At 43.5% G+C, this 16,705-nt stretch overlaps 1 protein-coding gene across 1 annotated transcript in view; it reads left to right on the top strand.

Moving 5' to 3' along the window:
* DCL2 (dicer-like 2) overlaps positions 1-14,452 on the top strand; it is a 232,028-nt gene extending 217,576 nt beyond the window's left edge. The window contains exon 23 of the mRNA XM_090005046.1: positions 13,939-14,452. Within this exon, the coding sequence (XP_089861172.1) occupies positions 13,939-14,286 (348 nt within the window). The 3' untranslated portion in view covers positions 14,287-14,452. The remainder of the gene's footprint in view (positions 1-13,938) is intronic.
* Positions 14,453-16,705: the final 2,253 nt, after the last annotated feature.

The following is a 16,705-nucleotide window of genomic DNA, read 5'->3' as shown; positions in this document are numbered from 1 at the left end:
TGAGTATAGTGTTGTAGCACTATAGGTGAATCTAGCATCTGTTCACCAACCTCATCCCAGTAAACAGGTGATCGACAAGGCTTCTCGTATAAGGCTTCGTATTGGGCCATACCGATACTCGCATGATAACTATTATTGTACGCGAATTCTGCCAACCTGGTATGAGAGTCTCATTCTCCCTTCCAGTCTAACATGCACGCTCGCAGCATGTCCTCCAAAGTCTGAATCGTGCGTTCAGATTGCCCGTCGGTCTGAGGGTGGAAAACGGTGCTGAATTTTAGCTTTGTGCCCAAAGCCAACTGCAGCTGCCCCCAAAACCTGGAGGTGAACCTCAAGTCACGATTGGAGATGATTGACACAGGAACACCGTGCAATCTCACAATCTCCCTGACATAGAGGTCTGCCAAGCTGTCCTGTGACTGACTGAGCCATATAGAGAGGAAATGCGTTGATTTAGTGAGTCGATCCACGATCACTCAAATCGCATTGTGTTTTCTCCGCGTCCTCGGCAAACCGACGATAAAGTCCATCGTGATGTCCTCCCACTTCCATTGTAGAATCTTCATCTACTGCATCACTCCGCCTGGTCGCTGGTGCACGATCTTAACCTGTTGGCAAGTCAAGCACTTTGAAACGTACTCGACTACGTCCCGCTTCATTCCACTCCACCAATATCTGCGCTGCAAATCCTTGAACATCTTCGTGTCGCCCGTGTGAATCGTGTACTTGGACTTGTGGGCTTCAGCGAGAATCTCATCTCTCAAAATAGGGTCTTTTGGCACCCAGAGACGATCCTTACGCCATACACCTCCTTCCTCACTCAGACGAAAGGGGGTATCGGCCCGCTGCGCTAGAGCCTTCAGCTTTTCGTACCGCTCATCGATCTTTTGACTAACAAAGATCCTAGATAATAGCTCAGGTTGAGCTACCATGTTGGAAAGACTGATCGAAACTGGAGTGACTGCAAACGGTTCCCACGATATCAGAGATCCTCGATCAGTTTCCACCCCGCAAATAACAAATTAACGGAAACGCTAGGAGACTTGCGGCTCAGAGCGTCGGCCACAACGTTCGCTTTTCCCGGGTGGTAGGACAAGGTAAGTCGTAATCCTTGAGGAATTCCAGCCAACGCCGCTGCCTCATATTCAGCTCCTTCTGCGAGAACAAATATTTTAGGCTCTTATGACCTGTAAAAGCCTCGAACCGCTCCCCATACAAATAGTGCCGCCATATCTTCAATGCGAAGACCACCGCTGCTAACTCCAAATCATGAGTCAGATAATTCTTCTCATGTATTTTAAGTTGGCGCGATGCATAGGCGATCACTCTATCGTTCTACATTAAGACGCAACCCAAGCCTGTCCCGGAAGCGTCGGTGTAAATCACGAAGCCGCCTTGACCCAAAGGTAAGGCCAAAATAGGAGCAGTCGTAAGACGTTCCTTCAACATCTGAAAACTGCTCTCGCACATGTCGTCCCACACGAACTTAGCTTCTTTCTTCAGGAGCTGCGTCAAGGGTAGAGAGATCTTAGAAAAGTCCTGGATAAATCTTCGATAATACCCAGCTAATCCAAGAAAACTCCGAATGTCACGAACATTCCTCGGTTGCTGCACACTGAGTACAGCCTCGACTTTCGCTGGATCCACGGACACACCTTCCTTGGAGATAACATGTCCCAAAAACATGATCTCCTCGTGCCAAAACTCGCACTTAGAGTACTTAGCGAACAAACGCTCCTTTCGCAAAGTTTCGAGAATAACTCTCAAGTGCTCACGATGTTGCTCCCAGCTATCGGAATACACCAAGATGTCGTCGATGAACACGATCACGAAGGTGTCCAAGAAGGGTTTGAACACCCTATTCATGAGATCCATGAACGCTGCAGGAGCGTTAGTAAGTCCGAAGGGCATGACCGTAAATTCGTAATGCTCATACCTGGTCCGGAAGGCCGTCTTGGAGATATCATCTCCCTTAATTCTGAGTTGATGATACCCAGATCTAAGGTCGATCTTTGAGAAGATCTTGGCCCTCTGCAACTGATCGAACAGATCCTCGATGTGTGGCAACGGGTACTTATTCTTTATTGTCGTCTGGTTGAGCATCCGATAGTCGATGCACAATCGCAATGATCCGTCCTTCTTCTTCACGAACAAGACAGGAGCTCCCCAAGGCGAGATGCTGGGGCGGATGAATCCCTGATCCATCAACTCCTGCAACTGCTTCTTGAGCTCTTCGAGCTCGACTGGTGCCATCCGATATGGAGCCTTAGAAATTGGCGCAGTACCTGGCAACAACTCGATGTTGAACTGCACCTCACGAGGTGGAGGAAGGCCTGGCAGTTCCTCCGGGAAGACGTCTGAAAAATCTCGCACAACCTCCAAGTCTCCCATCGAGACTCGCGTCGGCTCGGACTGGACGACACTAACCAAAAAGGCAGTGCATCCCTTCCTGAGGTAGCTCTGCGCCTTCAGCGACGAAATCAACTTGCTTGCGCGAACAGGTTTCACGATCTTGAATTCCACCTTGGGCATTCCTGGGGGAGACAAAACAATCTTGCTATCTCTGCAAAAAATCTTGGCATGATACTTGTGCAGCCAATCCATGCCTAGGATGACGTCAAATTCCGTCATCACTAGCAGGATAGCACAAGCCGGTAAATGTCAATCTGCCAGGACTACGTCCAACTCTGGTACGTAGGTCGCACAAACAGTATTTTTCCCAATCGGGTTATACACTTCAAGGGTATTATGTAAGGTTTTACAGGTACGCGCAAAAACTCGGCAAAATTTACCGAAATAAAAGAGTGTGTGGCACCGCAATCAAAAAGCACAAAAGCCGCTTGGTTAGCGACAAAAAGGGTACCTTGCACTAGGTGGCCCTTGGTCAGCTGCTCGGCCTTGGCTGAGTAGACGCGTCCCGGTGCCCTCCTTAGACCGCTCGCCTGCGGTTGCGGCGTCTGATACTGCTGTTGCGACTGTGGTGGCCGAGGGAGCAGAGGTGCTCCGCTGGTCTGCCTGGCGTCGTCAGCCGCCTTTTTGCGACAGTCGCGGGCGTAGTGGCCCATCTTGCCACAATACAGGCATCCGCCTGTGTCGAGCGGGCACGCCTGCCCAATGTGGGATCGACCGCACCTGGGGCACACATTGCCCGTCTGCTGCCTGGCTGGAGGGTTGCCCTGAGGCCGCTGACGCTTCGAAGGAAGATATCGTTTCCTTCCTCTTTTGCTCTTCACAGGAAGGAACAATCGTTTGCCTGGGTCACCGGAAGGTGTCTTCGGCTCACCACCCGTAGCGGGTGGCCTCCTGCCCTGTGTACTCTTAGTGCGCTCCCAGGCCTCACTCAGGAGGGTGGCAGCAGCAACTGCCGTAGAGAAGGTCGAGGGCATGCTGGTTAGGACCCGATGCATGAGCCCCTCCTTCAGCCCCCGAACAAACTTTCCTGCTCGCTCGCGATCATCCGCGAACAGGTTGGGACAATAGGGTTCTAAGCGCTGGAATTTGGCGATATAATCCGTCAAACTCGAATTGCCCTGGCTGAGCTCCAAGAACTCCACCTTCTTCTTCTCCCTCGCATGAGGCGGGAAGTAGTTCTCCAAGAAAGCCTTTCTAAAAGCTTCCCAAGGAATGGGCGAAATTCCCGAAAACTGCACACTCCGGGCCATGTCCCACCAACTGCGGGCATTCTCCTTCAGCCTAAAGGTCCCGAATAACGTCTTCTTGTCATCGGGCACTGACAAGACCTCGAACACTCGTTCCACCTCCTTCACCCAGTTATCGGTCATGTCTGGGTCGGGCTTGCCATCGAAGGTCGGGGGGTCAAGCTTCAGGAATTTCTCATACGTCACTGCGGTATGCGGCTTCGGCTCAGAAACGGGTGCTGGTTCCCTTTGAGAACGAATCTGGTCTCGCATAGCCGCTGTTAGGGAACTTATGAAATCCAACACGAATCCTCGCTGATCTGACCAATCGTCAGCAGACCCTTCATTCGAGTTTCTTGCCATAGTAAACAAGGAATACCAATAATTAGAATTTTCAGGAGGCTCGAAATAGACCAGAAACATAAGTACTATTCATTTTTAACATGAGTAGTTTAGGAAAACCCAGCAATGCTGGTACATAAGCAGAACGCGTCAAGCCTCTTAGCTTAACAATGCAAAATACACCTACTAAGCAAAAAGAAAGGTATACTCACAGCGCGATGCGGATGCTCAATGGTCAAGAATCCTTGCTTTCCTTAGCTCTGATACCAAGCTGTAACGCCCCAAAATTTCAACTTTCGAACCTTTCATAAAACAGGCAAGAGACTAAAAGAATCTCTTTATTACAGAGTTGGTTTAAGAAATAAGCGGAAGACCATCCTTTTGTTAATTTTAGAAAGGCAAGTTGACCACTTTGGGCACGTTAGCTGAAGAACCAAAACATACAACCCATGCTACTTGAAAAAGGCACTTTCATTAAAAGAAGGTTCCAAAAGTACAAAATTCGGATGTCCCAAGGAAAATCCGTTACAAGACCCAAAAACATCAGGATGCGAGCTAAGAGCAGGAAGAAGAAAGTCTTGAAGCCATCTTGCCATCGCGCCATCGCCCGTGAAGTACCTATTCATCACCTGTACCCATAGAATGGGTTAGTTTCGCAAAAAAACTAGTAGGTGCACAAGAGAGACTATAAGGAAACTGAATTATGTACATTTAATTCAGTAGGTTACGCAGTTTAAAGCAGATATGCAGTTAAACAGGTAAGCAATGCAAGCAGGTACATAGTGCAAACGCGTAAGTAGTGCAAGCGAATCAGTAGTGCAAACGAATAGGTAGTGCAAGCGAGTGCAAGCGAGTCAGTAGTGCAAGCGAGTCAGTGGTGCAAGCGAGTCAGTGGTGCAAGCGAATCAGTGGTGCAAGCGAGTGCAAGTGAGTCTCACTACTCAACAACCAGTGTGAACAGACTTTATGTTTCGATATTACTGGCCTGCGGGTACGCGCAGGCAAAACGTAGAAACAACTGAGACTAGTTCGGGCGTCTGTTATTCTATGTATTTTGAATAACCCAAATAGCTAGTTGAGTCCCCTCCAGAGGGACGACTTTAGCCGAGAGAGGATTCCCCAAAGGAGGCAGTGCCACGGATGCATCCAACTTCTGCAGAAGTGTTGAGCTAACTATTGTAGCCCCTTTCCCCTAACTCCAATGACTGGGGAGGCCGGATCATTGCCCGTAGGGTGGTTGTTAACAACCTGTCCATTGGAGTTTGTACCGCTCTGTCCTCTCCCTTGACAGACCACTAGAAACGAATAGGTACGTTAGGGGTTGCTTAACTAACGACCCACTCTATGCTGTGGTCTTTAAACCACTCGAGCATCTTGCCTGTGAAGGCGAATGTGAGGCCATTTATGTGATTCCAGCATTGTGCATTTCTAGACGTGTCGTGCACGACTACAAGTACTCTAGGATGAAGGGGGTATAGCTCCTCAAAAGAAGTCTCAACAGGAGTGTTTCACAAAGATGTAAAGTTTATCAACTTTACTATATCCTTTGAAACAACAGTACCTTGTGCCAACATTATGCCTGCGATTTTCTAGAACCTCACCCGCTATCGGGGTATCTACATGCCTCGCATGACTCGACACCGGCCTCGATAGACGGGAAACATGTTTCTCAACAAAAACTCCAACTCGTCTGTAGGACTGCACACTCAAGGAGTCAGGATCCTTGCAAGGTATCCCCCTCCTTAGACGGGGATGTTACGCTAGCTCCTATCTCAACTCTCGTCGCAAGAGAGAGAGGTGAATGCCTGAGGATGCCTTTAAGGCATATGCAAAGAGCAAAAACCTGTGCGGCATCTGCAATACCAAAGCAGTAATAATACATACAAAGACAAGAGTCTAGGCGCAAAGCGCGACGACAAGGTAAAGGCGGTAAGCAGAAGTGCAACGCTGAACCTCGCCACGATGCGTGACGGCATATACAAACCATAAGCAAGAATGCAACACGAGATCTCGACGTGATACACGATGGCAAGTATAGACTGACATTAGGTAAAGGGCAAGGATCGCGAAACCGCGTCCTTGAGTTAAGTGCATACTCGTATAAATATATATATATATTCATTTATTGATCGTTTTTAGTTTAATTGAACTTAATTCAATTATCCAAGTCTTTCGTACAATCTTCCCCTACCTTGGAGGGTTACGAGCTTGCTGACGTCTGCGGACGTACACAATTGACGGCTCGGGTCGCGGAGCGCGAGTGAGATCCGTCGTAGCTGCAAATATGCGATATTAACATGCAAGCCCAGACAAAAGCAAAAGCAAGGCAAAGACTCAACTTCTCCAATACATAGAGCTGGGGCCAACAGTCCCAAATGACTCGAAAAAAAAAGGATGGGGCAGAGCCAAATGAGCCTTGTCGCCCAAAGAGGGATGTAGTCAATGTGAGCAGATGACTCACGTTCACTAGGAATTCCTCGCTGGAGATCAACATTTGTAATGATCTGTCCCCATTACGATGTAGCTTCCAAAGATTCCCCGGGTCTGTCGACCAAGGGTATAGGCTCGCGCACAAAGGGGCAGGGGGGATCGGCCCCTGCTGGCAAACAAAAAGGCAGGTGCCGATGGCCCCTGTTAGCAAACAGAAAGGCAGGGGCCAATGGCCCCTGCTGGCAAACGAAAGGCAGGGGCCATAGGCCCTTGCTGGCAAACGAAAGGCAGGGGCCTATGCCCTTGCTGACAAAAGAAAGGTAGGGGCCATAGGCCCCTGCTCGCAAACGAAAGGCAGGGGCCATAGGCCCCTGCTGGCGCAAAAGAAAGGCAGGGGCCATAGGCCCTTGCTGGCGTAAAAGAAAGGCAGGGGCCATAGGCCCCTGCTGGCAAACGAAAGGCAGGGGCCGATGGCCCCTGCTGGCGCAACAAAAAGGGGCAGGGGGGAGGGGCTCGACCCCTCCCCTGCCGTACGGAACTAGGGAGGGGGCTCCGCCCCTCACCTGCCGTACGAAAGCAGGGAGGAGGCTCAGCCCTCCCCTCCTTGTGTAACGAAGAAACGCGGGGGAAGGATGGGAGAGAGAGAGAGAGAGAGAAAGACGGAAAGAGGGAGAAGAAGAGGAGGAAGAACGTACCTGGTGGTCGTCGGCGGCGGCGGAGAGAGGTCGCTGTGGCGGCAGCAGACGAGCGTGGGAGAGTCGGGAGGCGGTGAGGGAGAGAGACAGCGAGGGGGGGTTTCGTATTTGAAACCCCCTGCCTTATTTTCTAAAGAAGGCACGAGGGAGGCAGTGCCTCAATTGGGTCCGAGTCGGGTCCGGGTCCGGATCCGACCCGAATCCTAACTTTTTCTTCTTTTTTTTACTGGTTATTACAGTCAGAATATACCACAAAACCACCATGACCTGAAGGTAGAGACAACACTGGGGCGGTGGTAAGCTTCTTCTTTAAGATTTGAAACTCTCCTCGCACTTATTCGTCCATTCGAACTTAATTCATTTCCTTAGAAGCTTTGTCATGGGCATGGCAATCCGTGAAAAATCCTGAATGAATCTTCTATAATAGTCTGCTAATCCTAGAAAACTCCTGATATCACCGATATTCTTCGGTTGACCCCAATTTAATACAGCTTCAACTTTAGTTGGTTCCACCGATACTCCTTCTCGCGATATGACATGGCCTAAGAACATGACCTTCTCAAGCCAGAATTCACACTTGGAGAATTTGGCGAACAATTGGTGTTCCTTTAGAGTCTCTAATACAATCCTCAAATGTTCTCGATGTTGCTCTATGCTTTCGGAGTATATAAGTATATTATCGATAAAGACGATCACGAAAGTATCCAAGTACGCTCTGAATACCCGATTCATCAAATCCATGAATGTGGCAGGAGCATTTGTCAATCCGAATGGCATAACCACAGACTCGTAGTGTCCATACCTTATTCTAAAGGCTGTCTTTGGAATATCATCGTCCTTGATACGAAGTTGTAACCAATCCATCCCCAATATGACATCATATTCTGTCATATCGAGTATGATCAGGTCAGCAGGTAAATTCTGCCCCCAACACAATTGTTATATCTGGGATGTAGTTTACACTTATTGAATTATATCCTATAGGATTGTACGCATCTAACACATGTTTCAGAGATTCAGTACGTGCACCTAAAAGTTTAGCAAACTCTATGGATATGAACGAATGTGTAGCACCACAATAAAAAAGGAAAAGTGCAGCATGGCCATTGACAAGTACTGTACCTTGTACCGGATTTTCCTTTTTCAGGTCTTCTGCAGTTGAAGCATATACTCGTCCCTGCACCCTCTTTTGTGTGTTCTGTTGCGGTATTCTGACCCTTCCTTGATCGCTCTCATTCTTCGTTCAGCATAGTAGCCACTTCAATGGCTTGTGCGAGGGTGAACGGTAGATTAATCATCACTCATGGTCGTAATCCGTCCTTGAGTCAACGGACATACTTAGTTGTCCTGACTTTATCATTCGCAAACAAATTTAGGCAATAATGCTCCAAGGTCCGAAATTTGGTAGTGTATTCTATCAGATTCATATTCCCTTGAGTAAGCTCCAAGAACTCCTCTGATCACGAGCGTGTTGGGGAAAATGTCTCTAAGAACGCCTCCTTGAATGCTTCCCATGGAATAGGATCCATCCCGACAAAGTGGATGGTTCGGGCTGTGTCCCACCACTTCTGTGTATCTTTCGTCAAGCGGTAGGTGCCGAAGTCTGTTTGCTTATCATTGGGAACAGGCAGAACTCGAAAAGCTCGCTCCATCTCTGCAATTCAACTCTCGGCTAGCTTAGGATAAGCCTTGCCTGAGAAAGTGGGCGGATTCAACTTCAAGAACTTCTCATAGGTGATTGTGCTTGTATTATGCCTTTCACTTATGGTTGCAGCTAACTCCGCCTGGTTGCGCATTTGGGTGTTTATTGTTTGAGCCAGATTACCGAGAGTTTTCACAAAACCTCTTTGTTCCTGCCATTTGTTTGCAGTGCTCGAACTAGCTTGGGATCGACGATACATCTAATAATCATTTCAATACACACAATTTTACTATCTTTGAATTGTAGTGTTCCTAAAGTCATTACATGTATATATCTATACTTATATAGAAGAAACAATGCAATTATCATGACTAATAAAGAATTTATACTCACAGAGTGCTTGCAGGGTATGGCACGACCGTGATATTTGATTTATTGTTCCCAGGCTCTGATACCATTTATAACGCTCCAAAATTTTAACCCAAATTTTAGAGGAATTTTTTTTTTATAACAACAGAAACAAGTAATACTATGGGGTTAAACATTATGGAACATTACAATGGAGAGAAAACCAACACATTTATTTCATTCCCTTTATCAATGAAAATCATCAGAGTTTTAAATGATATGAACAATTAAAAATTACAATAAACCCAAGCGATCCCTGGAACAGTAAATCCAAAATCTCGATCCGATGTTTCATCCCACAACCGCTCATAGGTCTACTCTGCCTGAAAATGATAAAAATTATAGGAATTAGACTACCATGTCTAAGTAGGAAAACTGTAACTCTTAATGCAGGTATATCATGAATCTAGCATGTGATGTGTGTGTCAAAGGTGATTTTCAACATATATCTAAACAAGTAAGCAGATTATGCAACAAAAATCAACAATTATATACCTGAGCATGTGAGCAATTATACAACAATAATAACTGAGCAGGTAAAACATAGTATACAACATTAATAAGCAAGTGAGGTATGTTATCCAACAACAATAACAATAACATGCATAACTTTCATGTAATAGTTCAATTATCTCGAATTTACACATTTCACGATTTCAGTTCATTACAAATTCAGCATGCTGAAAGAATATGCAAATGTCTCTTTAATAACTCCACTCACTGTGATACCTAACTGTTCTAAATAGTGATTATTTTATCTTATCCCGCGGGTACAGACGGGCTGAGGCAACCATCACAGAAGATAACGTTCGGGGGTATATTATTAAAGGTTGTTTTATTAACCCGAATATTCTAACTGAGTCTGAAATCTCAAGGAAGCGGTCAGTGACCGAGAGAACCTCCCAAAGGCCAAAACCAAAACAGGATGCATCCCTAACTGCTGCAGAAGAACAAAGAACTACCACCTAGTACATACTGGTATTTCTGGTCCCCCAACTCCGAGGACTAGGGACCAACGAGTCACTTTAGCTCGAAACAGTTAAACACATGTCTCTGGAGTTTTGTACCACCTACCCTCTCCAAGGTAAGCCCAAGAACTAAGTGGGTTAATCTTTTCATTTAATTAACTTTCCAAGGTATAGGGGCATTTCCCTAAACCTTCTACTACCATAATAGTAGATTCTCAACCTTAGTCACCTTACTAAGGTACAATACATTCCGTCCCCCACTTTTTTTTTTATTGCACAAACCCACTCAGAGTGCTCCGGTGTGCCTTTAAACCAGTCAAGCACAAAACATTTACGATTAAGTTTTTCTCATTTCTTTTTAATTGCTAGCACACAAGCTAATAGCCCAAGTACCCGCATCGGGTAATCCATTCATATTGCCGATTAGGCAAAGCACATATCTATATGTAACTAAGTGCACCATCAAATATTTGAAACCAACATACAACCTCCCACAACACAAATAACATGCTACTTACAGGCAATTTAAATCATATATTACAGTCTAATCAATGATAACATCCATTGCAGCCTAATCAAGGATCTCATATTCATGTGTATATATAGATATATATATAAAGTTTTTTTTCTTAAACAGACCCATTCGTTTAACAGAAACTCATGGTGTGTTTTAATAACTTAAACATACTCTATTTATGCTAACAGGAGCTACGTAAACATGCTGTGTACTGTTTAAATAAGACAAATACCAAAGAAGCCTGTTAAGTTTTACTAATTTAAAACATACTCCAATTATGATAACAAGAGTTACGTACATAATGCAATGCTATGTAATGTTAAATAAAACAGACTCCAGTGATCAGCCAACAGGTATTTAACAGAAGCTTATTAGGTTTTATTAATTTAAATAGATTCCCATTTGGATAACAGGAGTTGCATAAAGAATAATATGCAATGTTAAATAAAAACAGACTCCAGAGATCGGCCCGCAGGTATTTGACAGAAGCTTGTTAAGTTTATTAATTTAAACAGACTCAATTCAAAATACAAAAATAAAAGAAATGCTATGAACTATTAAATGAAACAGACTCAAAGATCGGCTAACAGGCATTTTACATACATACGTCATGTGCATAAAGAAAAAAATAGACAGTATCGGCTAATGCATTTTGCCTAGCCAACCCCAAAATCTAAATTTTTCGATCCCAATAACTGAAACCTCGCAATCAAGGAGTGTTCCTTCATCAAGACTCAAAAAATAAAACAAAAACAGAACCTAGTTTATGCAACACAGTCGAGAATCTCCAGGTTGCCCGATACTACAACTGGAGACCACCAGATTTCGGGGTTAAGAAAAATCCCCTAATCGGGGGTTAGCCAATCATCCCAAATCGGAAACCCCTAAATTCGTGGAGGCACCCGATACTCAGAATCGGAAGTAAACCCCCAAATCTAGGATTACCCAATACATCCCACAGAGACCCCCAAATCATATAGGTTTGGGTTTTCTACATGGGGTTAATCAGTAAAATCCCACAACACGAATCACCTCAACCGGAAACCTCCACTCACCTGTCGGAGTTTTTCAGCGGTCAAGCCTCCCCTCAAGATCTTGGAAACACACCAGAATCGGGGGTTTTTTTTTTCCCTTTCCCGACTGACCCAACCACGGCTAGATTCAAGCTATACCTAGCAGTAAGAGTATAGAACCTACCTTTTCTGGCGACGGGAAGGGATGGCTGACAAGATCGCCAGCGACTTTGGTTGTTGGCGATGATGGCAGTAGGACGACGGTAACCCTGCCGGCGTGCGAATGGCGACAGAGAGGGAGGTGAAGACCAAGAGGGAGAGTTACAGAGAGATGGGAGGTAGAGGGAGAGGTTCAGGGGGTCGAACGACAGAGAAGAGAGAGAGAATAGAATGAAGAGGGTGAAGCCCCTCTCCATCCCCTTTATAATGAGCCGAACCCCCCCCCCCCCTCCCCTCTTCTACGATCTTTGCAAGAATCGTGCCCCAGGCACGATTCTTGTTTATGGGTTTTAAAAGAACTATCGCCCGAGTCCGGGTTTGAACCGTGACCCGCGACGCTGGATTCACCTTTAGCATGGATCCGGGTCGAAAATGAATGGATCGACGGATCCATAGTTGGATCTATTTGGGTCCAACTGTGGATTCGACCCATCGTTCCCAATTTTAATTAATATTTTTCTTATAATAAATAATATTAGTTATTTATTATATATACTTTAATACATATTTGCAGGTTTCTTATGGATTCAGGTAACAGATCCTAAGCCCAAATCATATAGAACCGCTTAAATTTTTCGGGTATTACATTATTGCTCTGGTCTTTGATATTTTTTTTTTTCTATTCATTGTTGAATTCATCCCAGAGTTACCAGTCGAGGAAGCGAGAGCGGGAAGCGATACAGGAAGCGGGAGCAGGAAGCGCGGCACTTTCAAAAATTTAGGAAGCGGGGAAGCAGGGGACCACTTAGAAGAAAATTACGAACAGTCTCGGAAGTGACCTAGGAAGCGAACCGAAAGCGAGGGGGAAGCGAAAAAAATGAAAAAATGGGGAAGCGAGGGGGAAGCCCGCTTCCCATAAAAGGGGGACGCTTCCCCTCACGCTTTGGAAGCACGATGTTTCGCGCTTCCGAAGCGTGCTTCCCCTTTTACCTAGGCGCTTCCGGTAACTCTGATTCATCCTTTTGTCTTGTCATTTCCTCAAGTCAGTTTTGTTGAGCAATATCACATTGGAAGGTCTCATTTTCCCTTATGATCATCATTAAGATTGTTGTCTTATTAATTAATCAAGGCTCCATTCAAATAAATTGACATATCAAAGGCTAACAGAAAAGGGAGACTGCATGAATATTATGACTTACCACTGATTATAATGAGAGGATCACGGAGGGTTGGTGATTTATCCCACATCCCTTTTATCAGATGAGACCTTAGCTCAGCTTGTGGAAATCCTACTGCCATGGATCATTATGCAGTTGTGCTCAGAGCTGTAACATTTGTATTGATGATGAGAAGCTACATCAGAATACGTGTGTGGCGCAAAAGCATCAGAGATAAAAATGTTGACCTGCTATTAAGATTGACACAACTTAAGACACTTGGTATCAGCCATGAAGTTTGTGTTTATGATAAAAAAAATTCAAAATAGAAGAAAGACGACCAAAGCAATTTTGCCAAAATATCAGACATGGATGTCAATAGCACATGAAAAATTATGAAAGTAAAAAGACAAAATGTCACGGATTGTAAATGAGTAGGCTAGGCGACTTTGCCATTGAGAATTGAAGTATGTGTTTGCAGGTTGATCCAAAGTGTTTTTCTCTGAAAGGAAAAATGTTTTTCTATCTAAGATCAGCCAATTCATATGTGGTCTAACACAGCTTGAAGATGTGGTCTCAAAGTTCTACACTGCTGGTGAAGGTAAAGAGGCTTGTTATAACTGCTATAGGAAGTGCCAAGTCATACTTTCCATGCTATTGAAATATTTCATCGCTGATTATCTAGAGCTGATTTGCCAAAAATGGGACATTCCCTTAAAAACAAAATAATTTAACATAACTAGAATTTAGACTGTCATTTGTTAAATATGTATACACTTATTCATTTTCTTAAGATAATTTATCACTCTTTTCCGTCAAGCCAATTTAAGGTGCATGTGTGCATAAAGTCCAGGTTTTTCTGGTAAATCTAGAAATAGAATTGTGTTGGTTCATGTTTCTGTTTCTAACGAAAGTTTGTTTTCTGAATGCTTGTTTATTTATGGTATCATAAAATTCTTCTTCTGACAGGTACTTGGAGATATTATTGAATCCATAGCAGGTGCAATCTTTGTTGACTCTTTATTCAATAAGGAGGCTGTTTGGAAAAGCATCAGGCCTCTCCTAGAACCTATGGTTACTCCAGATACTATGGTGTATCATCCTGTAAGAGAACTTGAAGAAATCTGCAGGAAGAGAGGGTATGAAAATAGATACTTCAAATCATCTGTTGATGGCATGGCTTCTATCACCCTTGAAGTTGAAGCAGAGGGCACGTTATTCTGCCAGACACGTACTGGAGTGAACCGAAAGACGGCAAAGAAACTTGCTGCGAAGGAGGTATTGACATCGCTTAAGGCAAACATTCCTGATCTCTGATTTATCTGGTCAGCGTGTTATACAAAGCATTCCTGATCTGTTATTCAGTTGGACAACACGTTATTCAATGATGAAGCCTGCATAGTGATTTTTTTTTTCCTGGATGGGCATTCTTCCTTTTTGAGCTCTTGCATGGACACTAAGTGGTCTACGCACCACTCTTACATTGTTATTGAATTCTTAGCTGTTGTGCTGGGGAAGCAACAGTTTTAGTATTTGCAGTAGGCATTTTTTTTGACCTTTGGCATGATTCTGATAATTAGAGCGTGCTAGATTTCAACTTACTGGACGATGTGAGATAATATCTAAAAGTGCGTCTCCAAACAGTAGAAGGCACCGCAGCAAAACTAATGATGAGGCCGTCATTTGGTCCATACGTATTCACTATGCAGTCACAGCTTCATCCAGAAGCAATTGTTAAAACTCCAAGTTGATTCCATCTCCAAGTCTTAACGTGTCCCAAGAGATTCCTTGCGCGTGATTCGACCAAGCGTGTACTTTCCTTATTGGTGGCAGTTATGCAATTTTACCCTGGTTTTGGCCTTACTCATAACTAGCATAGTTGTGATGTGTTGAAATAGGTGCCACTTATGAATGGCATACATGTAATGTTAAGTGCAATATTTTCTAACTATTCTTAACCTCAATATTATATATATTGAAACATCTTGTGGATTTGGTATTTCCAAATCCACATGTTTGGGAGCTCATTGTGATAAAGTGGTTTTGACCTTTCCATGAATTGATGTTGGCTCCGAAAACAACTGTTGATTTTTGAGAATTCAATTTTTGTGTTTTTGTCTGTTCAAGGAATACTAAATTTTGGCACAGTAAAAAGGATTTTTAATAAAGAATCTGTTCCCTAAAAAACCTTTTTTTTTAAGTCAAGCTGGTGTTAGGCACACCCCTTCCCATAATAACTATACCATTAGGTTTTGAACCTTCAACCTCCCAACACAAGGTGACAGGCACTAGCTGGTCTTACCAGACAAGTGGACGTGGACCTGCATCATCAAATGCATGAAGAGGAAAAAGAAAGTAACAGAAAAAAAAAACACTTCTCCAAACCCCTTTTCCTCTTTCTCCAACAACTTATGCTTCTCCTTCCACCACTGTATCATCAACAGCCCTCCCAATCAATCTCCCTCAAAACCATTCTTGTAAGGCAAAAGGACATGATCAATCACAAGCTACGAAGAAGTAGAAGAGGGGGAAGAGAAGAAGAAAAAGAGGAATAGGAGGAAGAGAAAGAAGAGAGGGAGGAAGAGAAGAGAGAAGAACTTGGGTGCCAATATCTCTAGAGAGATGCAACGTGTAATATCCGAAAAATTCTTAAGTTCTTTTTCTATAATATTATAAAATTTTGTGCCAATATAAAATCGTGATTTCTTTAAAAATGAATGTTTGAGTATATTAGTAAGGTTTAGGGGGTTTAATTATGTTAAAATGTAGTAAATATAAACCATACCCATTTTGGATATTAGAGAAAATCCTAAGTGATGGCTATAGGAAAACATTTTTCTTAAAAAAATTTGATTTTTCTTTAAGAAAATTTATTTGAATGAAGTGAATTAACAAAAGTAGATTGTAAAAATATGTACATATTAACATGCTTAATAAGTTAAAATTAGCTTATACTCAATGCCTTTACATTTTCACATGATTTGTGGTTATATGGAACAAAAACGATTTTAATTGAAATTTAACAAATAGTTAATTATGATTTAATATAATAGATTTTTCATAAATTAAACATATTTTACAGTTCAGTAGAAGTCCATAGGTGGGCCGTCTCATCCTATGTGGCATCTTACTTCAAGTTTTATATTGAAAATAAAAGTAGTAGAGAAATTCAAGCTTATTTAAAACTTGAATAGTCAAAGTGGAGATCAGGGGGTCCAATGATTTCCCATGTTTTGATCAAGAGCTGAAATTAATTTCAACCCATGACCTAACTCAAGAGGGGCTATAAAGCCCTCTCCTAGTTCACACCCCCCTCATTTAGCTGTATTTTTTTTAGAGCTCTTTCTCTCTCCCTAAAAACCCTTCTTCTTTTTCCCCTTTGTGATCATCGCAAAATTTTTTCTCTCTCACATGTTTCTCTCTCTTCCTTCTCTTTTTCTTTTCTAATCTCTATTTTCCTCCTTTTGAAGGGAGTAAAATAAAAGAAAGAAAAGGAGAGAGAAGAGAAAAGAAGAGAAGAGAAACTTTTTTGCGGGGTCTCACTTGACCTTGATTTGAAAAATATTTAAGAAAATAACTTGCCTCTGTTTTGAAATATTGTAGGAAAATTGAGAGACGGGATTCACTCGTCGGTACGAGGTTCGACCGTTCTTGGCGCCTTTACCAAGGGTAATCGAACCAAGGATCGAATTTATGCCTTTTTGCTTTGCCTAAATATTATCTAAGAATTTATCCT

The sequence above is a fragment of the Nuphar pumila genome, chromosome 4, assembly GCF_984573655.1.
Source record: "Nuphar pumila chromosome 4, dmNupPumi1.hap1.1, whole genome shotgun sequence".
Taxonomy (NCBI): Eukaryota; Viridiplantae; Streptophyta; class Magnoliopsida; order Nymphaeales; family Nymphaeaceae; genus Nuphar; species Nuphar pumila.
Note: the sequence above shows the minus strand (reverse complement) of the source record. Positions and strands in the feature narration are given on the sequence as shown.